At 38.4% G+C, this 26,514-nt stretch overlaps 1 protein-coding gene across 9 annotated transcripts in view; it reads right to left on the reverse strand.

The window, feature by feature from the left end:
• Positions 1 to 26,514, reverse strand: part of NRXN3 (neurexin 3) — a 1,648,921-nt gene that overhangs the window by 78,981 nt on the left and 1,543,426 nt on the right. The window contains exon 17 of one of the 9 annotated variants that reach the window (XM_060097974.1): positions 11,263 to 11,274. The exons of the other annotated variants lie outside the window; for them this stretch is intronic. Coding sequence (XP_059953957.1) covers positions 11,263 to 11,274 — 12 coding nt within the window. The remainder of the gene's footprint in view (positions 1 to 11,262; positions 11,275 to 26,514) is intronic. 9 annotated transcript variants of the gene reach the window in all.

A 26,514-nucleotide genomic window follows, 5' to 3' on the forward strand; every position in this document is an offset into this window, starting at 1 on the left:
TTAGGAACCATGTTTTTCCCCCATTTAACATTGTATTGGAAACATCTTTACACGCCAATGCATGTGTGTGCAGTTATTATTGAATCAAAGTATAAGACCATATAAATACTGATGTTTTTAAATACTTGAAGTCTATAAAACTTTTTGAAATAAAAGTAGGGAATGTAAAAAGTAGTAGAAATTTCCTTCTTCTAACAGTCATGTTAAACTTGTGTTCTCCTATTGCAGAGGGGTTGAGTCCCTAGTCAGAATGGCCCTCTCATGATTTGTAAGCAGGGTTTCATTTATATGGCTGATATTGAATTACCTGGTAGCATGCTATTTGCTGTAGATAAAATGAATGCGATATAGTCTGATGAGGGAAGCAGCAAATAAGTGAGTAACCTATCACAATAGAGCATCATGGAGGCATTACTAGGCACACATCCACTGTACCTCTCCCCTCACAGTATCACAGAAGCTGCTGTACAATGGGATGGTACCACACCACGTAGGATTACTGCAAGAGTAACTGAGCCAGATGAATGTAAAGTGCCCACTTTAGCACTTGGGATACAATAAAGGTTCAATAAAGAGTAGAAAGAGAAAAGGAAACAAGCTGTTCTGTTAAAAGAGAATTGGGAGTGTGTCTGAAGGTACTGAGAACCAAATTTTGGTGTAAAGGTAGAGTTTGCAAGATTTGGATAGGCTGCAAGTGAAATGCTTAGGGACATTTTTGTCTTCTATTTATTATGCTCACATGTAGTTCTTTTCTCTTGGTTCCTACTGTATAAATCAGCAACACAATCTGATAGGTTGAAGCTGAGCTTCCTACCCAGCTAGAAATAACCTGGTAGTTTATGCCTAAATGTCAGCAGGATAAAGCATGAACGTTCTTAATCAAGTTGACAAATAATAAAGTGGAAATGCTACGAGGAATTAGGCAAAAATCATTGGTCTTAACTGACTGAATAGTTCTGTGGTATGTTTGCAGTACGCACATGTGTATGTGTGTGTATGTGTGTGTGTGTGTGTATGTGTGTGTGTGTGTGTGTGTGTGTGTGTGTTGGGGGTAGGACTGATTTACAACACATGTAATAAAAAAATTCAGAATATTGGTGACATAATAGAAAACAAAATAATATAAGGAATGAGCAGATAAACTAGAATAAATTCTGCCTTGAGAACCGGTCTATGTAGATGTTGGCTTTGAATGTTTTAATGCCATACTTTTTGGCCTAGATAAAGTCAAAGAGCTAAGTGTTCTCTTCCTGAGCACACTGCCCATTAACATGCCATTCTGAGTTCTCTGCATAAGGGTAACAGAGAAGTGTATAAGAAAATGCTGTATAACTGGCAGTTCCCTGGCTTAAAGTGCAGAAGGAGATGAAGGAATGGAGTCTAGAAGACTGGAAAGAAAGAAACATCATTTAGTAGGTGACTCTCAATGTAGCTGTAGCGGATTCCCTCCCCAGACAAGGCCTCGAATCCAGAGCAGCAAACAAAAAGGCATCATGTAGGGCTTCCCTGGTGGCGCAGTGGTTGAGAGTCCGCCTGCCGATTCAGGGGACGCAGGTTCGTCGTGCCCCGGTCCGGGAAGGTCCCACATGCCGCAGAGCGGCTAGGCCCGTGAGCCACGGCTGCTGAGCCTGCGCGTCCGGAGCCTGTGCTCCGCAACGGGAGAGGCCACAACAGTAAGAGGCCCGCGTACCGTGAAAAAAAAAAAAAAAGGCATCATGTAAGATGAACAACGAAGCAGCTCCCTCATTCTCTTTTAGTTCTTCACTCTTTATGAGCTGGGCCAATATTTAGAATGTAATTATTGCTCTGGGTGATTAAACATTTTCCCCTTTCACATTGCTGATTTTCTTTTTGAAGGCTGAGTCACCCTCCAGCAAAAATCTTTTTCTCAACGGATTCCACTTCCCGTCATCAATTTCACTAGGTGAAAAGAAAGATTATAAACATGGTGGCAGCTGGTTTTGAAGGAATGAGGTTGAAAACGAGGGGCAGATGTTCCATGTTTAACAGTGCTTTGAGGACTAAGGATAAGACCACAACACCACCCCAATAACAACAAAAAGGAACCTAATAACTTCTATCCAGAAGTAAAAAACCTAAGTATCATTGGACAAGGCAAACTCTTATTTAATAATACCACCTTTACAAAAGCATTAAATTTTTACTTTAGAAATAATTTATTGTACCACTCCTACATATAGCTACATATTATTTCATCATTTTCAAAATGAAGTAGAATAAAGTTAAATAAATTGTTCAAGGCAAGTGAAGCACTTACATAGAAATAAGGATTCAAATTCACTTCCTACTGACTGCCATCTTTCCTTTAAACTCATTACCATAATGCATGGCATTATTTTTATGCAGCCTGTGGCTTATTGTTTATAAAAACAATTGAGAAAAACAACCCCACAACTCAGTACATGCCCATTAAATACCTCCATGAAAATGTTTGAATGATCCCATTACTTTGCATCTGTCTTGCGTAATGGTGATGATCAGAATAGGAAAGATAGCCACTACTGCTCATTGGATCTTTCTTTGTGTCAGACACTGTGCTACATAAATAAGACAGGTTACCACGTTTAAGCCTCACAACAATCCTGCATAGCCATTCTAGTATCAAATCCTCCTTTTATGAAGAAGAAATGGAGACTTAGAGAAGCTAAATAAATTGATCAAGGTAATAGAGCTAATAAGTGATGAATATGTGAACTCCATCTACCTGACGTCAGAGTATGAACACTCAGTGCCCTGGAAATTTGGCCTTTTCTTTAGGAAAAAAAAATATTAAATTGGGAACAATGAGAGACCAGGAAAATTCTGAAAGCTCCTTGTCACACACATGAATAAGCCAGTTTACACCACCTTTACATTTCAAGCAGTCTTCCTTCCTCAGGACTCCATCTGGCTGGGCACTTTCTTCTTTCTAACTATATGCATATACAAGGGCAGCATTTCACAAATCAGATTATGTGCAACTCTAATGCAATCAGTGACAGGAAAGAGTTAATTCACTAATCTTCTTGCAAGGAGTAAACTGCCAGAATCTGGTTGATTTAGGAGTGTTAGCAATTTTTTCCCAATATTTAGTCTCATGAAGTCACCAGACTGATTCCTCTAGAGTATGGTGGAAGTGAGAATTAGAATGTGCTGAGTTACAGAACTCCATAAAGGCAGTTTCAAGTCTTCTGCCTAACCTTGTTTCCAATATGAAATCAGCATTCCCCCAGGAACCTTATACAAATTAATTCAGGATGCAAACTATTGACACAGTGAATTTACACAGTCACACAAGAGTGACTGCCACAAACATGCAGATCATGTCAAATGCAGCATCAGAGTCAGGAATGAGCTTAAGTTGCTCTCAAGTTTATGGCTTCAAAGAGCCTCTTAAGGCATGAGGAGTGTCTGATAAGGGTCTTCTTCCTTTTAAGGTCTGGCCTTTAGCCCACATGAAGAGTTAAATATTTTATTTTTGCATATCAGTTGATTCAGTCATTAAATAATACATATAATCAAATATAAGTTATTTGATAGAAAAGTGTATACTATTGCTCAATTGAGAAGAGTTCTAGTGAGACGAACTTCTACAGAAACTTTAAAATTTAAGACTTAAATGAAATCCATCCCATTGTTGCTCAAACTTACACGGTCTAATAAGAAAGGTATTTTGAGGACAACAGAAGGCATTTCTTATCTATTGGCCAAACAATCTGTGTCACATCTGGGAAAAGAATAGTCTTCCTACACAGCTATGATGAAGGATAATTGTATTAAACTGAGCATTAAGCTCACTGCCTCTTCATGAGATACTGAAATACAGAAATCCAGTGAAGGAAGGTCTGTTGGGTGGCAAAATGTTTCCTAGTTAGTTACTGGTGAGTCAAAAGCTGGGGTCAACAACAACGAAAGACAAATATTAACTGTATAAAAATATTAATATTTTTCCTTTTTTTTTGCATTATCTCTCACTATTCTATTGTATCACTGAAGGGTTCTCCCTTTCTTTCTCAGCCATATCAACTCCCCATTCCTCAACCATCATCTCCTAAGGCAGTAACTTTTTTTTTCTGTTGGATATAGTTCATTTGCTATTTACATAATTATAGTGAATGATTATGAAGTGCATCTGTCCTGGGGCCACCTTCAGTGACCATGGTGGGACACACGTAAGCCAAGGGCTAATGAGGCAAAGGGGATGCCTGGCTGCCAGTCAAGATTTTGCAGGCATGCCCACACATATCTCTGTTCTGCTTTAATTTGTGATAGGTGCCCCTGTCAGTGTGAGGAAAGACAAGTCATGATAAACCAGAAGAGAATGGGTGCCAGTGGCCTCTTTGTAGCTCTCTTGCTGATAGCAACTGATAAAAGTTAGCAGAAGTGGGGGGAAGCAAACTCCTCCAACAAAAGGGAAGATCTTAGAGATTTACCCTTGGGTAAATGCTCTTTCTTGGCATTTTAAAGCAAATTTGTTTTTGTTTTAAGCTCCCCCTTGCTTTTTGAGAAATAATTTTTTTAGTCATATCCTCTGCTTTAATATTTTTTCTCCTTACTTCCTCCCCAACTTTACCCTTTTTTTTTTTTTCTAACTTCTTTCCTTTCCTCCAAAGAAAATACCTCAGGCCAAAAAGCTGTGTTAATCCTTAGAAAGGTTTTTTAAAGAAAAAGGTTAACTCATTCAAATATATGCTCTAAGGTGTGGAATTAGAAATCATAATTATTATTCTTCCAAATACCTAGGAATAAAACTGATATTTGCTTAGGAAGTTTGGGGTTCTTCTTTAGTTAGTTACTAGCACTATTTCTATGGGTTAAATGTTCTTTGGACATTTAACTATTACCAGTAGTGACTACTGTACACTAGTAACTACCATGAGGACTTAACTCACCTTGCTTCCTTTTTTTTAAATTAAAAAAAAAATTTTATACAGCAGGTTCTTATTAGTTATCCATTTTATACACATCAGTGTATACATGTCAATCGCAATTTCCCAATTCATCACACCACCACCCTCACCTTCCGCTGCTTTCCCCTCCCTTGGGGTCCATACATTTGTTCTCTACATCTGTGTCTTAATTTCTGCCCTGCAAACTGGTTCATCTGTACCATTTTTCTAGATTCCACATAAATGTGTTAATATACAATATTTGTTTTTCTCTTTCTGACTTACTTCACTCTGTATGACAGTCTCTAGATCCATCCATGTCTCTACAAATGACCCAATTCTGCTCCTTTTTATGGCTGAGTAATATTCCATTGTATATATGTACCACATCTTCTTTATCTATTTGTCTGTCTCAACTTGCTTCTTTTTTGAGAAGTACTCTGCCTTCTGGCCCACAGTTGGATATAATCCCACCTGACTATTGCCCTATTAAAAACTGCCTTTTTTCCACTGGACAAGTCTATTTTGTGTGTGGATGCACCAAGATCAGGGAATTTTAAAAAAATTATATATATATATCTGAAATATTTGAAATTTTATATATTTATAGTATATATGTGTGTGTATGTATGTATGTATATATATATATATATATATATATATATATATGAAAGCTGTATGTAGAAGATAACTTTCCAGTATACCAACTTCAGAAATCATCCTGCCTCTGTTCCAATATGCATCTTAATCATGTAACACACAGGATTCATTTCCCCAGTCCCATTCTCATGTCAGAGACTGAAAATATTTGTAAAGACAGATCCTGTCTACCCACGTGACCCTATTCGAATGTCAAACAAATATATTTTGATCTGATTTCCTACTGCCAAATAAGTAGCCCAGATTTCCTTTCTTCCATGAAATTAATCTTTCATTTGTGCATCTTTCTAATCAAGACATTATATTCCATTCTGAGAGTAATCCTTATTGTTTATGTGATAACTTAATGACCAAGCTTGAGTTAAAACTTTATTTCAGGAATACTGAATTTTTACTTTGAAGTACTGGTCTAAATTATTTATGAAATTAAATACTTTACTACATATATGACTTCAAGTCTTTGTTTTGAATGTCACATCATAAAGCAATTATGGCAATAGAAGTGGAAATATGACTTCTAGGAAGAATGTGTTTTCCTTCATTAGACTGAAAGAAGATAGCTCCTTGTAATTGCTCTGAATAAGAGACTCTACAAATATATATATATATGTAGAGTGTTTTTCTATTTAATCTGAATATCCCTAGAGGCAATCATTTAGGAAAATAAGGTTTACATTTAATTGGACATTTTTTGTCATAAAAATAGCAGGGAAGTAATACTGTCAATATTGAAAGACAAGATCTGTGGAAGTGTGAAATGTCAATAATCAAGACATGTTATTCAGCTGCTTGTGGGTATTAGCAGTGGTCTTCTTTAAGCTTAGCCACTTCTTATTAAGTAAGAAGTATGTTTATTACCCAGTTATAACAGGAAGTTCAGACTGGAAAGAGCCAATTGGTCTCCTTAACTTCTTACTCACGCAAATAGCTAAACTACTGGACCATTATGCCAAACCTCAAAGCATTTAATTTTATTACTACTTTGAAAATCTCATTATCACCTACTTTGCTTTGCCCTCAATGTCTCTTTCTCCAAGAGCAGATTTCTGAAATACAGAAAATGTCTAGCTGAGTAAGAGGATATTAAGGCAAAAAAAAGATTAAAAGATAATTGGGTCCAATTTCTCCCTCTTATAGATGAGAAAGCTGAGTCTCATGGAGTTTAAATGGCTTGCCTGGGCAGTTGTAACTGGGAAACCTATGATAGAAAGCCAATCTTGAGAAGCACAAAGTGTTTGGAACAATGCTTTGGTAGTTGGACTAAAGTACCTTTGAGATTTCTTCCAACACTAAGTGTGTAAAGTTCATCTCACTTTGTACTTGGCCACTCTATCTCTGGTTATCTCTGGATTTCTGATACAGTGTTGGACATTACATAAGTGCAACTGAACTTCTGTTTAGAGATACCAAATATAGTTTATACTTTTTTGTCCTTAAGGAAGTCGAGGAGGAAAAAGGTGAACAAGAGTGATCTGGAAATCACCCTAACAGCCTAAAATTAAGGTACTTTGCTAAACTTGCTCCATGAAGGTAATCCTGTCCTGTTCCATAAAGGATTACTTTCCTGGAAAAAAATAACATACTTAGCGAATTTCCTTAATGTCAGTTTATAGCACACTCTGCTTTAAAGGAGAATGTATATTTAATGAAGAGGAAAAGTATATTTCTTATTGCCTGAAGACTTGAAGTAGCTTTGTAAGCTGGCAACGGCAAAGAATTAATATGGCTGAAAGGTTGTATCCCAAGTTGCACTACAGATTAATACCAGACTGGGACAGGAACTCAGGAGTCCTCACCTCTAGTTGAGTGTTCTTCCCACTGCATCATGCTGCATCTTTCAAATTAGATAGATGTTACCAAGTGCTTTGCAGACTTTTTAAATTAATGATACAAAAATACACATATGCTTGAGATTAAACTGGGAGGAGTAAAAGAACAGAGCTAATTAACACTGCAGGGAGAATTTATGATGAATCAGTCAGACAATATCACCATTAATTTGGCCTGTCCTTCTCAAAAATGTCAAGAAATCCATCTATGATCAGACATGGCTACAGGCTCTGTTTGGGCCTTTCAGCAAGATGGGACCACCAAAAGACCAGTGATGAAAATACTAAGGTGGTCCTATTTATTTCACCCAGGTGCTCTGACACCAATGTACATACAAGACCAGACACATTGCCTCTCTTTTGCCTCTTCATTTTACAACTGCCTTTGTTTTTGCTTTCAACTGAATATGCTGCTAATTCAAGAGCAATAAATAATTCCTCAAGAAAACGAATTTGTGCACAGCTACAGTCCATCAGCCTGCTTGGAGAGGGGCATCCGACCCAAATACCCTCCTGAAATGAAAGGCTTGAGCACCAGTGGAATTTGGCAGGCACAAAGCTCACCTGGTTCCAAAGGTGAAGCTGGACCTTGGAGTGCTGGGAATCACGGTTGGTATGGCATTCCAACTAGGCCACAGCCTTCGGTGTATTTCATGTGAACCCTTAACAAAGGTATACAACACGGGCATGAGGCATGTACAGACCAATCACAGAAAGAGGATCACTGGAAAACACCCCAGTCTTTCTTTTTCTTCCCCCACTAGCTAAACTTTCAGGTTCTCAGTAGTAAAGCCAGTTTCTACATCTGGCTTCCTTTTCAGACCTCCTGTGTGAGAAGACTTGAGAACTGGGTCAGAAGGTAAAATGATTCCAGCCCAGATTCACTTGGCAAAATACTGTTACTGAGAGCACCCTGATCACAGATGCTTTTTGAAATGACTAAGTCCATTAGGTTTAACAAAGTTGGGCTGGGACCTACCCAGTTCTGATTGGCATTTTCTGCTTTGGCACAGGCCACAAAACAGCACATTATCTTGGGCAGAATGTTAAGATTTAGTTCTCTGGTTCGAATCAGTGATGATGTGACAAAGAAAGAAAATCTATAAAAGAATGGCACATTTTTCAAATATGTATTTAATGGTAAAAAGGTAAGTTAAGTTTCATCTTCACATTCACTTCTTAATTATATTTATTTCATTGGTGTTTCAGCTGTGGCCCCAGAAGGAGAGCTCCTCTCTAAAAGTAAAATAATCACTCTCAGAACTAGAAAAGGAAAACTTTGTTCATGCATGACTCAAAGTCAAGATGACTTATTTTTCATTTATATGAAGGTATAAACCCACAGTGGGAGAGGGAAAAGAAAAACATATCTGAGTATGTTTTAAAATTAAATGCCAAAATCAGACATGTCTATATTTTGTAAGGAAATCATGATTTACTGCAATTTTTTGAAAAGTCATCAATTGTTCACTTAACTTGGCTCTGGGTACCTCATTCCCTTGTATACACTCTCCTGTTTTGTCTTTAGACTGAAACAGAGATATGATCATTTTGCAGGGACTATGAGTGCTCCTCCAAGAGAATTACCAAAATAAAGATAGAGATAAGAGATTTTCTGGCATAAAAGCCAGAGAGTAAATGAAAATTACCTAATTTTCAATTATAAGATTGCGGAAGGACCATTATGTAAAGATAACTATACAAATGGGCACTACTTTAAGTAAAGCTTAAATGTGGAAATCAGGATTTGCATAGAAGATAAGATAAAGATTATTTGCTTTGGAAAAAGGTTCATAATAGGGTTTATTCAAATAGCAAGTTCGCCACATCTTTAAGCAATGACTTGATTTCCAAAGACTCAATTTCTACCTGCCTCTTCAGGAACCTGCCCAGCATATAAAGCAAGCTGCCCCAGGTAAAAGCCACACAGGTAAATGTGAAAGATGTGGCTAAGTATAGTTGCAGTTCTCTAAGATCATAGAAAAAAATATGGCTGGGAAACATTAGGAATGGTGGAAAGATTAAGAAAAAAAGAGTCAAAAATAAATGGTAGAGAAAATAGTAAATGAATTCTAAAGAAAAAAAAAATACACAGGATCTGTTTTTCATAAACATTGCTTAAAAGGTATTTCTAGACTGAGACAGAAATAAAATCCTTTTATCAATTAGTGAAGACCAGAAAGAAAGTAAGAGGCTTACACTATGGAAGAATCTAGCTTATGTCCTTAGGAAAGTAATAATAATAATAATATATTATATATAGTTCAGACATACAAGAATGGCAGTCTTAGGGAGCTGAATAAGAATTTCTAAGATAAGAAGTTAAGGTTCTATTCAGAGATATAACATCAGTCTCATGATGAGGACAGTATATTCTCATATACTGAGGGAGAGATTTGGCGTCCTATCTAATCCTTCCTGCTCACTCTGACCTCTTATTTTAAAAAAATATTTATTATCAGACGTAGTAAATAATATCAACAACAAAGTCAAAGATGGCTAAAGAGGAAGAGTCCTTGTGGCTCCACAGAACTATTTAAGGACCTGACTTTGCAGAATGAGAGATGGATGACTTGATCAATAAGACAAAAGGCCTGAAATACTATAACTTGCCCTGACGTAGGGGTGGCAGGGTGGGATGGAGGTGGCTGCTCCTTAGTGAATAAAAAAAAAAATCAGGACCACTGGATTTCATTCCCAGGTCTCATGTTGACTTAGTTTTTGTGACCTTCATTAAACAGATTTGGTTACGGGTGAATTTGCAAGGCACGTCAGAGGAAGAATAGAAAACCATAAAGACAATTTGCGGAAAGTCTAAACTCAAACAGAACAAGGGCAAAAAGAAGTTCAAGTCCAAAGTCACCGATGTAGAGGGCTACATCCATAGCACAGTTTAAGAGTGAAAATAAATGGACATAGTCAAGTTTATCAATTATTTAAAAAATGCTAACAAGTAAGGGTTTCATGTATAAAATAAAACAAATTTGAAATGATTTGCCTTGTCACTTCTTCCTGGTTCATCACCCAGACTCACTCTGACTGTGCCCGGTATATTCTTTCTCCATCTGGGCTGTGTCCTCATCCCCTCCCAATGCTGAGTGCTAATCAGAACAGGAGAGCCTGAGTTTTTCCTAATCTAGCTCTTCTCTGCTGCAGACAGAGAGAACTATCAATTATCAGGTGGTGGTCAACTGTAAGAGCTGACAATTCTACAGACTATTAAGAACACGATTATGCAGATGTAGGTAAGCTGAAAAGCATAAAATAAAAGCCAACAAAATTGTGGAAAACTGAGTGATTTCTGACAATCTACAAGTCATGAGCTAGCCTTCTGGGCTTGCAGACAATCTCTCTCCCCCCAAACCATAGTTATTCAGTTATTTTGGTAATTAATTTATTATCAATCTGCTATACACTGGGGATTGCTTTTAATTCTGGGATGAATACAATATAACCTCACTTAACATATGAATTGCTGAAACCCAATCCTCCTAAAACCGAGTTCCTCTGCCAAGTCATGATTAACCTCTCTATCCAAAACTTTCTTCCCTTTCTTGTCCCACCCCTGTTCCCCTGAGGACTGGGGATATCAAAGAAAAGTGGGGACTGAAACTGAGCCCTTCCATGTTCCCCATTTTTCTTGTTTGTAGAAAAAGGCTTTAGTCTCCTAGGCCTTACCTGAATTCTAAAGAGCAAACTCAAGCAATTACTAATTAGGGAAGTGAAGGAATACAGAAATGAAGGAAAAAACAAATAGTTCAGCAATAAAACAGAGTCTTAGTTCCTCCTCAAGGGATATGCATAACAATTTGATGCATATATTTGAGTTGTTCTGCAGAAACTAAGACCCCCCACCCAGGCAGTTTGGTGGGTACATGCTGAACACTAGTAGTAGACTCCAGACTGGCTGGAACCAGAAGGTGATGATGACTAAGATTCCTGAAACATCACCCTGTTACCTCACCACCAACCAGTCAGAAGAAAGTCCAGGAGCTGCAACTCTTACCCTAAATGTTGCCTTTAAACACTCTTCCCTGAAAGCCATCAGGGAGTTCAGGTCTTTTGAGCATGAGCTGCCCATTCTCCTTGCTTGGCACCCTGCAATAAATGCCATACTTTCCTTCACCACAACCTGGTGTCAGTAGATTGGCTTTGCTGTGCAGCAGGTGAGTGGATCCAAGTTCAGTTCAGTAACACTACTGAGGAATATATTCAGATATATAAAGCAAGAAGTCAGTATGGTACATTAGGTGTTTAAATGGGAAATCAAGGTACTAGGAGAACATAGGGGGTGCCCCTAACCTCAGTGTCATGAGAGGTAAGAAAACCTTTCCAGATTGGTGACACCTAGTCTGAGGCTTGAGTCAAAGGGGATGAAAGGTGAAGCCAGTGGTGATGGTTGTGCAAGACTGATTCAGATAAGGGAAAAGCATGTCCAAAGGTTTGGAAGGAGGAACACTAATATGGATAATCACAGTTGTGTTTTGGACAGTCTGCCTATTTGACATGAATTATCTGGCACTGACACTATCTGCAGGTACTATCTGGATGGAGGTATGGGTATGCTTGGTTCTCAGGGTACCAGAATATGCCACCCCCAAAAATGCCTCTTTGGCATAGGGGTTATATTGAACTAAAGGCCATTGAGAACAAGCAGACAAAGGAAAAGCTCTAGAAACAGGGTACAAGTTTTCCTTTTATAAAATAAACTTACATTTATAAAGGAGACTTACATTTATAAAGGCATCCTCCTTTTCCTGACCAGGAAGTAGAGAACTCAACAACTCTTATCAATGGAGAAGGTACTGACTTAAATCTGCATAACAAATCTTACTAAACAACCCTTGTTTACCATACCTGTTCTGGTCACCTTCCCATAACTTGCATCCCTAGCCCAAAAGCCAAAATCCTCTTTTCCTCTATTTAGCCTAAGATGGTAAATAAGCCTAAGTACTAACCACTCCTTTGGGTTCCTCATCACTTGGTGCTCCCATGTGTACGAGAATGATGCACATGTTAATAAACTTCCATTTTTTCTTTTGTTAATCTCTCTCTTGCCAGTCTAATTACCAGGGCCCTAGTTGGAGAACCTAATGTGTGTAAAAGAAAGATATTTTTTCCTCTCCTACAGTTCTCATGTATAGTCAAGCAGGTTCATGCTCCAAAGACAAACATGGACACACGCGCTTTGCATACCTACACACTGTCATGCAGAATGGACAGCCATCAGATACCCGACAGTCTCTCTTAACAATGCAGAGACGATTAACTTCTCACAGCTCATAGCAGGCAGGATGCTGACACGGGTTGGATAAGAACTTTCAAGCACACTTCAAACAGCACAATTAGATCAAGAGAAAAAGCCTCCTGAAGCAGCTCAATAGATTTACTGTACATTTTCCCTCTCGTCACAATATTAATATTTTTATATATATGTCATTGGCTTCTTCCAGACCTGCAACTGAAAGGTCACCCCAGCCTTTTGCGCTGCCTCCCTTTCAATTTATCCTGCAATCACAATGTCTGCAAACTCTTCAGCCGACAGCATAGTTATGGGGGAGAACAGGCTCCTTCTCTCTCAGTTGCCCCAGAAACTGCTCCAGTTCACTGTGTATTTATACATTTGACAATAGCTCTGAGGCAAGAAAGGGGGAGAAAGGCCAAGAGCACCAGTTCCGGGTGTGGAGATCACAGTAGACAGAAGACAAGGAAATAAAAAGATGAGTAAACCTACCAGTGCCCTCTTTTTATCGGGCTCTGGTGTGGTTATTAGGTACGTGTGAGGAAGACAGTATATAGCTTCTAAGACATGGTCTATAATTCAGCACTGTGAAAGAGGCAAGCAACTCTTCATGTGCTTGTCAGAAGCGGGTAATAAATACCCTGTTTTATTGAAAATAACCAAAAAAAAAAAATGGAGAGTGAGCATTTGGGTAGCTGGGCAAAGGAACTCTGTGTGTGTGGTAGTGGAGGCAGGGGGAGCATCTCTAACTCTATTCTTCCATTTTTGACCTTAATAATCCACATTTATGCTTTTTCCAGTCCAACATTTTTGCTTAATAACTTGGATAAAATTATCAATGTCTACTAATAAAACAGCAACCACAACACTCACTTGTTGAGTGCCTACTGTATGCCCTATCCTAGCATTTTCAGTTTATTATCTCATGTAGAGTTTACAACAAGGTAGAAACTATTATGCCCATTTTATAGATGAGGAAACAGACAGAGTTTCAATAACCCATCCAAGCCACCCAGCAAGGGTGTGGCAGAGCCGCTGAAGTTTGACCCGAGGGTTCAAATTTTTGTGCACTGTGTACTAATTCATTATAAACATCAATGACAGAATTAAACATACAGTCACTTCTGTGAGAGTCCTTTAGCTTCTCTCTTGTTTTTGTTTCTAAGAAAACAGTTCTTACAACCTGAAGTTAGTAGCAATGTATGTTAGACTTGTTGGTTGAATTTTAAAACATCAGTTGGCTGAGTTACACAGATTCCTAAACCTACTACATGACTTTAGTAGATCAGTCCTTGTACATTGCTATACTGAAGGGGCAAATAACATGGGCCAGTGGAATTTGAAACCGAGCAGAACCTGTGGGGTTCTTGGGCATGGAAGCTTTTCTGTGCCCCATGTTTCTTGTTTGTAGGAAATAGTCTTCAGCCTCCATGACCTTCCCCGAGTTCCAAAGGGCAGGTTCAAACAGTTGCTAATCAGGGAGGGGAGGGGATGCAGAGACAAGGGAGGTACAGTCAAGAAATAAGAGTGTAGCCTTAGGACAGGATCCTGGTTCCAACTCAAGGGATATACATAATAACTTTGAGCTCTTCTGCAGAACTCAAACCCCCCAAAAATGGAAGATGTTAACTACTTGATGAAGCATTGTTCATTCCAGAGAGAAGGTCACAGTTTGATAACCACAGAAGTTCAACAGGAGACCACCTGAGGCCAGATTAAAGGAATGCAGGTCCTGCATACACCCTAATCTTTTCAGCAACCCACCCTTGAACCATTGCTATAAGATTCCTCACCAAATCCCCCTGGGTTGGGACACAGAGTTTTGAGGGCATGAGCCAGCTGGGTCCCCCTTTGCTTGGCAAAGCAATAAAGCTGTTCTTTTCTACTTCACCCAAAACTCTGTCTCTGAGATTTGATTCAGCACCAGTGCACAGAGGCTGAGTTTTCAGCATCAAACTTCACAAAAAAATATTTTGGATATAGGGAAACATAAGGCAGGAAATGAGCCACACTTTTGGAGTCTGTGGTTCTCCTAATGTATTATTTTCCTGGAGAGGTTGTGAAACACCTTCCAGCTTTTTCCAATATACTTTTTCCCAACAGCAATCATACTTTTTAGAAATGAACTTTTATTATGTCACCATCTATTTTAAAATCCTTCAGTGGCTCCTCATTGCACTAAAAATAAAATCCTACTAGCAAAGTTCTCAGGAAAACAATGTCCCAGTTCCTCCACATTATAGTTTAAACTACCCGTCCTTTGAACAGTTATATGTGCAACTTTTCTAACTCAAGTTCAACTTGTGGAAAGATTTGAAGTCTCATTTCTTCCCTGGCAGACCTTGGCATAAACTGCTGAGAGCCACATGACCTATTTTGCATCTGAGGGAGGACAGAAAGGAAATATGGGGAGAGGTAACTTTTGTTTCAGCCCGGCTAAAGGTAGGAAAGCAGAGGAAGTCTGCTTCAAGAAATTTTCCTCTTCTCTAAAGAAACACAGAATAGTTGTAGAGGTTCTTAAAGAAGTAAAACAAAAAAAGTGACTCAAAAGTAAAGGATCAAGGGGGTAGGGGAGAAGATGCTTTTCAAATGCAAAACCAAATGAAGGAGAGCTGCCAGCTGTTTCTTCCAAGGACAAGAACAAAAGTAATAAGATTTAACCCTGTGAACAAGATAAGGAGAGTAGACCACAGTGGAGTGGATGATTCAAGGTTCTTTAATTTACTATTAGCATGATAGAAAGAGCATATATTTTGAGATCAGATCTAGCTCCAATCCCAGCTCTACTCTTACTTAATCTCACGTTTCTCCATGTTTGCAATGAGGATTGGTTAAAAGAGATATGTGTAAGATGTCTTTCAGAAGCAACTGACAAAGGATTAATCTCCAAAATTTACAAGCAGCTCATGAAGCTCAATATCAAAAAAACAAACAACCCAATCCAAAAATGGGCAGAAGACCTAAATAGACATTTCTCCAAAGAAGAGATAGAGGTTGCCAACAAACACATGAAAGAATGCTCAACATCATGAATCATTAGAGAAATGTAAATCAAAACTACAATGAGGGCTTCCCTTGTGGTGCAGTGGTTGAGAATCTGCCTGCTAATGCAGGGGACATGGGTTCGAGCCCTGGTCTGGGAAGATCCCACATGCCACGGAGCAACTAGGCCCGTGAGCCACAACTACTGAGCCTGCGCGTCTGGAGCCTGTGCTCCGCAACAAGAGAGGCTGCGACAGTGAGAGGCCCGCGCACCGCGATGAAGAGTGGCCCCCGCTTGCCACAACTAGAGAAAGCCCTCGCACAGAAACGAAGACCCAACACAGCCAAAAAAAAAATAATAATAATAAATAAATAAATAAATAAAAAACTACAATGAGATATCACCTCACACCAATCAGAATGGCCATCATCAAAAAATCTACAAACAATAAATGCTGGAGAGGGTGTGGAGAAAAGGGAACCCTCTTGCACTGTTGGTGGGAATGTAAATTGATACAGCCACTATGGAGAACAGTATGGAGGTTCCTTAAAAAACTAAAAATAGAACTACCATATGACCCAGCAATCCCACTACTGGGCATATACTCTGAGAAAACCATAATTCAAAAAGACTCATGTACCACAATTTTCACTGCAGCTCTATTTACAATAGCCAGGACATGGAAGCAACCTAAGTGTCCATTGACAGATGAATGGATAAAGAAGATGTGGCACATATATACAATGGAATATTACTCAGCCATAAAAAGAAATGAAATTGAGTTATTTGTAGTGAGGTGGATGGACCTAGAGTCTGTCATACAGAGTGAAGTAAGTCAGAAAGAGAAAAACAAATACCGTATGCTAACACATATATGTGGAATATAAAAACAAACCAAAAAAATGGTCTTGAAGAACCTAGGGGCAGGATGGGAATAAAGATGGAGACCTACTAGAGAATGGACTTGAGGATATGGTGAGGGGGAAGGATAAGCTGGGACAAAGTGAGAGAGTGGCATGGACATATATACACTACCAAATGTAAAATAGATAGCTAGTGGGAAGCAGCCGCATAGCACAGGGAGATCAGCTTGGTGCTTTGTGACCACCTAGAGGAGTGGGATAGGGAGGGTGGGAGGGAGGGAGATGCAAGAGGGAAGAGATATGGAGATATATGTATATGTATAGCTGATTCACTTTGTTATAAAGCAGAAACTAACACACCATTGTAAAGCAATTATACCACACTAAAGATGTAAAAAAAAGAAAAGAGATGTCTTTCACAGCCATGAATAACATGGCTGTAGCTCAATAAGTACTAGACACCCTAACTCCATGTTTCCTAAATTTGCTTGATCATAAAATCAAACTGGGGTAGTTGTTAAAAAGCAGATTTCTAGGCATCTTCCTTAGAGATCCTGATTCAGTATGTCTATGGTGAGGCCCAGGAATCTGTATGTTCACTAAGGGCCTGAAGTGATTATTATGTTCAGCAAGTTATGGGAATAGTGCTTTAGCTAATTAGTCTAAACCCCACAGCTTTGCATCTAGACTGGAACAAACTGGAAAGGTCTGGAAAAGCCTACTGATATAGGTTAAATATTTTCTACCCTATAAATGATATGTTAAAATCCTAACCCCTAGTACCTCATAATGTGAATTTAATTGGAAACAGGAAGGCTGCAGATGTAATTAGTTAAGTTAGATGAAGTCATGCTGGAGGGGTCCTAATCCAATAGGAATGATGTCCTTATAAGGAGACAGCCGTGTGAAGACAGGGACACACAGGGAGAGCACCATGTGATAAAGATGTCAGAGACTGGAGTTATGCAGCTGTACGTCAAGTGCTATTAACTGAATGTTTGTGACCCCCAGACAGTTAAAATCCCAATCCCCAATTTGATGGCATTTTGAAGTAGGCCCTTTGGGAGGTAATTAGGTCATGAGGGCAAAGCCCTCATTATTGGGATTAGTACCTTTATAAAAGAGACTCCAGAGAGATCTCTGCCCTCCTTTTTTTCATGTGAGAAAACAGGGAAAATATGGCCTTCTATGAACCAGGAAGTGAGCTCTTACCAGACACCTAATCTGTGAGTTATTTGACATTGGACATTGAACTCTCAGACTCCAGAACTGTGAGAAATAGATTTCTTTTGCTTATAAGCTTATAGTATTTTGTTATAGCAGCCTAAATGGACTAAGACATCAAGGGACCCCAAAGATTGCTGGCAAACCACCAGAAGCTAGAAAGAGGAAAGGAAGGAACTCCCTACAGGTTTCAGAGGGACCACAGCCCTGCTGACACCATGAATTTGGACTTCTAGCTCCCAGAACTGTCAGACCAAAATTTCTGTTGTTTTAAGTCATCCAGATTGTGGTAGTTTGTAACAGCAGTCCTAGGAAATTACAACTACTAAAGATATCTTCTAGTTCCAAAGTTAGGACTAGGTTACAACAGACCAACCATGGCCCTTTGGATTGAGAATGAGATGTGAATTCTCCCCATTTTCTTCTGTATGAGTAAATTTGTATTTAACATTCTAAAATCTATTCCATTTCTGTATACTCTAGCCATGGTATTCCTTTCATCTTATTGGTTTAAGAATGAACATGTGACTTAATGCTGACCAATAAGATGTCAGAGGAACTCAGGACTGTTGATGGTGCTGCAAAAGGTTTTCTTGCAGCTAAGAGGCTGATTATTTCCTCTGGATGTTATCATTTCTAGATCTGACATTTGGAAGAGCTATAGACATCTTGCATAGAGGATAGCCAGTGTAAGGACAAAGCTGCCATATTGAGGATGGCAGAGAGAAAGAACCTGGTCTATGGTGACATAACTGAGCCATCAATTCAACCAACTGTAGAGCCCATTCTGCTTTTGGATATCTTTTTTTTTTTTTTTTTTTTTTGCGGTACACAGGCCTCTCACTGCTGTGGCCTCTCCCGTCACGGAGCACAGGCTCTGGATGCGCAGGCTCAGCGGCCATGGCTCATGGGCCCAGCCGCTCCACGGTACGTGGGATCCTCCTGGACTGGGGCACGAACCCGCGTCCCCTGCATCGGCAGGTGGACTCTCAACCACTACGCCACCAGGGAAGCCCACTTCTGGATTTCTTGCTCCTTAATTTCTCCCCTAGTTCTACGTCATTCAGCTCATTATCCTTTCCTTGGATTCACAATTTTAGCCCTGTACTTTCTCTAGAGGTAACTAAAAATAGTTATGCCTTCCTACCAACTTGGTTTACTTCCTTGGATATGTTTTCTATTCAACTTTTGACTTTAACTGATCCTGACTATTAAATGTATCATCTTCTGAGAAATCCTGGTTCTGAGACACTGTCTCAGAAAGTTTTTCTAGTGGCTCCTGATAGGCCTGACTTGGGTTCACCGGAAGATGTCTGGACTATTCTAGATACTCCAGGACAATAGGAACAGAGTCTCTTGGTTACCTCATCCATACATCACACCCCATCCTGACTTTCTCCAACATCAGTTATCCTTAATATAACATGCTCTATTATTAGTAAGAACCAGGGAACTAGTTAGAACCATGGAATTGTTCAACTTATCTACAGGTAAATGCAGGGAAAAAAAAAATTCCACAAAGCTATCACAAGAGCTGTATTTCTGGGGAAGAGTCATCTTAAAACATACAATGAAATTTGCAATTCAGTTGTTAGGAATTTACCACCTTTCCTTCCTAGAAACAGGCTTTGACATTGGCCAGAGGAATGGAAACTACTGAATCAGAAATTTCTTCTAATAAAATATTTAGGTTTTGAGGCATTTACCTGTGTCTGTATTTGTGTGGCTCATATTACTATGCAACCTGGTCACAGGACAGGCTACCTCTTCTTATGAGATTTATACCACAGTGCTCATAGGGCCAGAGGTAGGTTTTATTCTTTGACTAAGAGTCAGTTATAATTTTATTTAAGTCCTTTACTCAGTAGTAAATTTTTTAAAGAAATAAAATATTAAACACATTTATAGAACATTACAGCGATTTCTGAGCTCAGAAAAGCTTTGAGAATGAGACAAAACACAAAGGGCAAAGTTATCTGTGTAAGCTTCTTCATTATCACTGTCAAATATTACACCCCACAGATAAGTTAGTTTTTCTACTGTAAAAAATGAACAAACAGAAACCTCAATTAAATAGAGTTGGGAGACCAGAGGGGAAGCTCTTACACCCTGAGATAATAGCAGAGCCCAAGAGGAAGAAGAAAGGCCCCTCTTCCTTCCTGGAAGAGACTCAGCCAATGAAAAGCAAAGGACTCTAGGTTTACTATAGCCCCCCAACTCTCTTTTCCTCCCTATAAAAGTATTGTCCTTCTCTTGCAGTTTGGGGACTTGCATGTGCCTCAGTGTGGTTGCAGATCCTGAAATGCAGTTCTCTGCTGATCCTGAATAAACCCATCTTTGCCGGAGAAATATCTGACAGTCTATTTGTTTCATGTTAACATTATATACTCAGCACTCATTTTAATGACATGTTAACATGTTATTATTATTCCCCTTGTCAACCCTATAAAATCAACTGGAGTCACAAGTATGATGCTTTATAAAGTCATTTCCTCTATGGTCAGAAAGTTGTAAGTGGATGGAAAGGTAAAGAAGAGGCTTTTTTTTAAAACACTTCAAGGCTTTGACTGCTTTTCAGCTTTTCTTATATTGTCTTCTCCAGAATGTAGTTTGGGGCCACTAAATTACTATAATTTCTAGATTTGGAAGTGGTGATTAAAACAAAAGTTTGTGGTGGCTACTAAAACTTTTGGACCCATATTTATGGTTCTTTATTGGAGGCAGAAATTTATCACAATATTTTTTCTAACATTCACATCTAACCCTTGTTCACTCTGCAAAGAAGCTTGGTGATCAACAATAACAGTCACCCACCTGCTCATGTAGCATGTAGGCATTTGGTTAAAAACAGGTGGAATAGGAAGAATCTCATTAATCTCAATTTATTAATCTATCCAGTAGGACCAGCATAAAGAATAAAACTCCGTGCAATGTAAACATTAGGAAGTAAGACTGGAGACAAAAAACTAAAATAATTTATCTGTTTTAAGTAGTCAATGTAAAATTGAAGGGCTAAATTTACTTTGGAAAATCTTTTCCCCAACAAGAGTTTTGGCTGTATATATATATAACATGAATTTTAACTAAACCAGAGTCTGCTTCTACCTTGTTTCATGACCCAAAGCAAGAAACTTAGCATCAGTTTCTTGACCATTATATACTTGTAATTTAATGACCAGTTGTTCATAGAATGGTACAAAACAGAAAAGAGAAAACAAAATGGTCATGGAACAGCATGGGGTATTAAAGTTGGAAAAGGCCATGGAGATGATTTAGAAAAGCACTTCTCAAAGTGTGGCATGTAGACCCCTATTAGAATCACCTCGAGAGCTTTTTAAAAATATGTATCCTCAGAACCCATCCTAGACCTCGTGAAATGTTGTGGGGGTAGGGCCTGAAGTCACTGTCTTTGATACCCTCAAATCTGTGTGCATGTAAGGAATGGCAGTGTCACAGTTACCTGAGAAGTTGTTTTGAAATACACATTCCCTTCTACCTTCTGCATCCAAGCAAAATTCTAGAGATGTTAGTGTTATTTTAAAAAGTTTCCTAGGCAATTTCACCTTCTTGGGAACCACTGATCTCACCTAATGCCTTCATTTTACTGACAGGAAAATGAAGTCTAAGAACTTGTGACCCATCTAAAGTCAAGCAGGGCCAGGACTCTGACCTGGGCCCCTTGACATGTGTCACACTAGAGATGTCTCATTATATTCTTTTTAAACACTTTTTTATTTTAGAAAATGTCAAACATATTCAAAAGTGAATACAATCATATGATGAACTTCCATGCCCATCACACAGGTTCAACAATGATCAATTCATGGCTGACTTTGTCCCATCTCTATCCTCAATCACCTCCCTACTCTAGCCCCTGATTATTTTGAGGTAACTCCAGAATCATATCTTTTCATCTATAAATACTTGTCTGATTACATTATTAAGGATGAACACACAAAATATTGCTTAGTTTCTTTGTGCTTCAGATTTTTTTGATCTAAAATAATTTGAACTATCAAATATCAAAATTGTGAAACCATTTGTATATTTGTGAGTTACAATATACTTCTTTCCCTTATTGTAGAATTAAGCAGTTTTTATAAAGCATATATTAGTTTGGTCATCTGACCAACTCCGTAAGTGTTTGATTTCAGTGTAGAAGAAATTGTGGCAATATAACCTCTGAAATACTGAGGCACTATGGGCAATTTAGGAACAAATTAACTTAGAAATAAAAATATCGTATAATGGGCCAGGTTAAGGTCCTTCCTTCACAAACCAAGACATAATTAGATCAAAGCAATAAGTTAAGTAGCAACCAATCACCTAGGAATTTGGGGAAAAAATGGCCTTTCACTTTTATTTAGAGGTATAATACTTTGACTGACATACTAATATAAGAAGGAAGGCTCTATAAAAAAATCGTATCAGATTATATGTAAAATATTTACTTACTGTGATAGTAAGGGGCAGAGGAGAGGAAAGAAAGTGAGACAGAGAGAAGGAGAAAGGGAGGGTGAGAGAGAAAGAGAAATTCATGCACATTTTACCATATTCAGTATGAGTTAATTATCATTATGGTAAATTATACAGTGCGTGAATAAATTGAGGTAATCATAGGGCAATCATCTCTCAATTCAATTAACAAGAAGTACAATATCTTACAAAACTCCAAAAGATTTAGAATGCTTTCTGTTATTGCTACCTAATGGTTGAAATGTCCAAAAAATCTTGACTTTGGAGAGTAGTGTTAATGTAATCCCTGTTCTAACAACTGCAGGACTGTCATTCTAAAACAAAAGAACTAATCTCGTATATTGCTCAAGGTGCCACAATACATTGGAAAGGGATAAACAAAATGGAGTAAAGTATAATGACCACAATAATATATTAGGGTCCCCTCTTTTAGATTTTAAGAAAAATAGCAGCTGATAAAGGTGAATGTGCATCTTGATATGAGGGAAGCCTGTGAACTGGTGTTTTACATAAACATTAGGGCAATAATCTTACAATGGCTAAAAAAAACTATATATATTACACATTTACCTATATACAAATATATATGTGCATATGTGTATGTGCATTTATACATACTTAATATATTAATATGTACATATTTTAATGTATGATGACAGGAAAAATGTTGTCTGATATATTTCTTAAAATTCTGAGAATAAATTAGAATAATACTGCATTCTATTAAATAATGCCTTTCATATTGCTTTCAGAAAACATGCAGTTGATTCTGAATTTTTTGTTTTTGTTTTTTTGTTGTTGTTGACATCGCTTTTAGATTTAGCATGTGATTTAAAGGAACACATCAGTGAATCTCTACATTTAAGAAATGAAGGTACCATCTATTTCACACTAAAGTAAGCTAAATCACCTGGAAGATAAATGATTTGTTTCAGGTCACAAAGCTAATTATTTGAAGAGCCTGGTATTTTTATTTTGCTAAGAAGATATGCTAGTTGAATCATCCATCAAGTATTAGTTGTGTAATAATATATGGCATATATAAGAGTTCAATAGAATACAGGCTCCCTAACCTTGAGAGGGTTACAATCTAATTTGGGAGATAAGATACAGGAACAAGAACTAATTTTTAAAATGGTATTATATTATGTAATATGCATTTATAATATTTTGGAGCTGAGATAAAGGATAAAGCATTAGTCAGTATGGGTAAGGTGACATTTAAGCTTGGTCTTAAAGGATGAAAACATGAGTTTTAGCCTCTGGGAATTTACAATCCAGTGTCGGAGAGAGGGGAAGATAGACATGGAAATAATGACCTATGTTAAAAAGCAGAAGTAAGTTTTATTATACAACTAAAAGCAAAATATAAATACCTAATAAGTATTAATAAGTGTTAATAAGTAATAACTGTTAATAAGTATCATTAGTGGAGGTCAGGAATCAAAAGGGGTTTTATGGAGAATTCTTACATTGGGCCTTGAGGGACAGATAGACATGTTTAAGAAGGTGAAGTGCAGGGGAAGGCTTTCCAACAACAGTATGAATAGATTCAAGGAGATGCAAAAAATGTCAGGCATGCTGGTTGAGACAAAGGGGGAGTGTTGGTAAGTGTCAGGAGGGATGATTGGCAAATGGAGGGTGGGTTGTGGAGAGCCATGAATGCATAGAAACTGAGACTTCTGCAGGCCCCCAGGAGTTCTGAGGACACTGACAAGTTGTAACAGTGTTTTAGAAAGAAAACTCAGAAGACAAGGGGATTGGACCACCGAGCAGCTAGAAGCAGAGTGGCCAGTTGGGAGGCTATTACTATATTTCAGAAGAGAGATAAGGGCCTAAAGTAGGACACTGGCAAAATAAATAAATGAGAGAAGAGGGGAAATACTGGGACTGTCAGTTGATTGAATATGAAGAATAAGAGCAGAGTTGAAGATGATGCCGTGCTTTTAGCTGAGGGGTTGAAACTCAGTGGAAGGAGAATGATCTACTAACTCAGACAAGGAAAAGGACCAGAGGTGGCTTTAGTAGAGAAAACAAGACAGTTTCATCCAGGGAGTGTGAGGTGGCAGCCAGGATCCTCTGGCTGTATTAAGGAGGTAGTTGAGAACTGGAACTCAAGAGCGAAGACAGATTAAAAAAAGGGTGTCCAAGCATTCACTCCAATTACATAAGAACATGAATAAGGATGCTGAATGTGTGTATGTGTGAGGCATGTTAAAGATGGAATTCTTTGAAACAGGTTTTATTTGGGGAATAGTGGTAAACAATATAAGACACATACATGTGGAATGCCTTTTCTGGTAGCTAGCACTTCTCTCATAATGTATGCTGACTAGAATAGGCAACAGGGCCTGGTGCCTTGTCTCCCCATTTGAGGGCAGAATCCTAAATGACTCTCCCACAGTTGTACTGTGGACCTCATCCAATCACTGACTTAACTTTCTCAGGTACCCCACTTCCCTCCTTCATCCTTATTCTTCATATTTTATATATTCCTATTATTAGTGCCAGGCTATGATTTGGCACTCTTCCATTCTGCCTCTCAGTCATAGGGTACAATCCTTGAAACATCATTGTGCCTTTATTTCAACCCAACGCATAGGCAGTGATGGCTTCAGAAATTCTAAATAAGAAGAGCTTAAGATCATCAGTGTAGTTGGAATGGGAGGTCAGGAGACTTATTCTGAAAGTTCAATTTTCATACTAAGATGTGTTTTTTATTTATATTGTGTGTTGGAGTACTAAAAGTTTCTAAAAATACATTTACACACACTTTTTTTTTTTTTTTTTTTGCAGTATGCAGGCCTCTCACTGTTGTGGCCTCTCCCGTTGCGGAGCAAAGGCTCCGGACGCGCAGACTCAGCAGCCATGGCTCACGGGCCCAGCCGCTCTGCAGCATGTGAGATCTTCCCGAACCGGGGCACGAACCCGTGTCCCCTGCATCGGCAGGCAGACCCTCAACCACTGCGCCACCAGGGAAGCCCTTTACACACACTTTTTATACTTTTTCTTTTTTTGGTAATTATTGCTGTTGCTATTATTCAGTGTCTGATGTATGAGTTTCCCATGGTTGCTGTAACAAGTTAACACAAAATGGCTGGTTTAAAACACAGATTTATTCTCTAGTAGTTCTGGAGGCCAGAAGTCCAAAATCAGGACCACTGAGCTGAAATCAAGGCACGAGTAGGGCTGCATGCTCTCTGAAGGCCCTGGGGAAGCACTTGTTCCTTGACTATTCCAGCTTCTGGTGGCTGCCAGCATTCCTTGGCTTGTGGCTGCTTCACTCCACTCTCTGCCTCCATCTTTATATCACCTTTTCTTCTGTGCTTGCAGAGAATCTCCCTCTGCTTCTCTCTCATAAGTATACTTGTGATGATACTTGGGGCCCATACAGACAATCCAGGATTATCTCTTCTTCTCACAATCCGTAACTTAATCACACTTGCAAAGATCCTTTTTCCATATAAAGCAAAATGTATAGATTCCAGAAATTTGGACCTGATATCTCTGGAGGACATTTTTCAGCCTACTACATACAGGTAGGCTAATGCACTCTCTCATGCCACCCTGGGGTAACGTTCCCAGCTAGGTCTTCCTTGTGGGATCCTGAATGTCAAGATGATAGCTTAGATATGACTTTTGATCTAAAAAGGATCTGGTCTTTGATTATCAATGTTGTTCTAAACCTATTCATCCCAGTCTTCACAACACTGTTATTGCATGATGGATTCCATATGAAGTCCACCATTTTTGGAAGCAATCTCAATTTTTCACTTAAGTATTAGAATATTTTCCCAAGAACACTGCACAATATGTGACATATGGATTTAATTAATATTATACCAAGCCTAAGATCATCAGTTCCCACTGGTGACATTAAGATGAAATCAATGTTGTAGGCCACAAAATATGCAACCTGACAAAAATGACAGTAATTAGAAAATTGTTAAAATGAAATACATAATATAAGCTCCATGCTGAGACATAATACATGTGTCAGAAATAAAGACTTACATAGTGACATAATAGTTGCTGATAGCAACAAAATACTACTGTAGTCAATGTTTTTAATCACTTTACTAAAAAGGGGGTTAGTGGCATAGAAGATCTAAGAGTGGATAATTTAACATTTACGTTTATTAGGTATGTCAAATTTTCCATTATTTTGTTGAAGCAACTTTAGAATAATATTGATATTGTTGCACTTGTTAAATGTATTTTAAGTTATTGTTGGGTAACTGCTGAATGACTAAGGAAGCCATCAGACAGCCAACACTTCTCAACACCCAAACCACTAAGTGGAGAACGCATGGGCCAATAATTGAGCTCTCCATGAATCTGGAATGAT

Source organism: Mesoplodon densirostris, chromosome 4 (genome assembly GCF_025265405.1).
Source record: "Mesoplodon densirostris isolate mMesDen1 chromosome 4, mMesDen1 primary haplotype, whole genome shotgun sequence".
Classification (NCBI taxonomy): domain Eukaryota; kingdom Metazoa; phylum Chordata; class Mammalia; order Artiodactyla; family Ziphiidae; genus Mesoplodon; species Mesoplodon densirostris.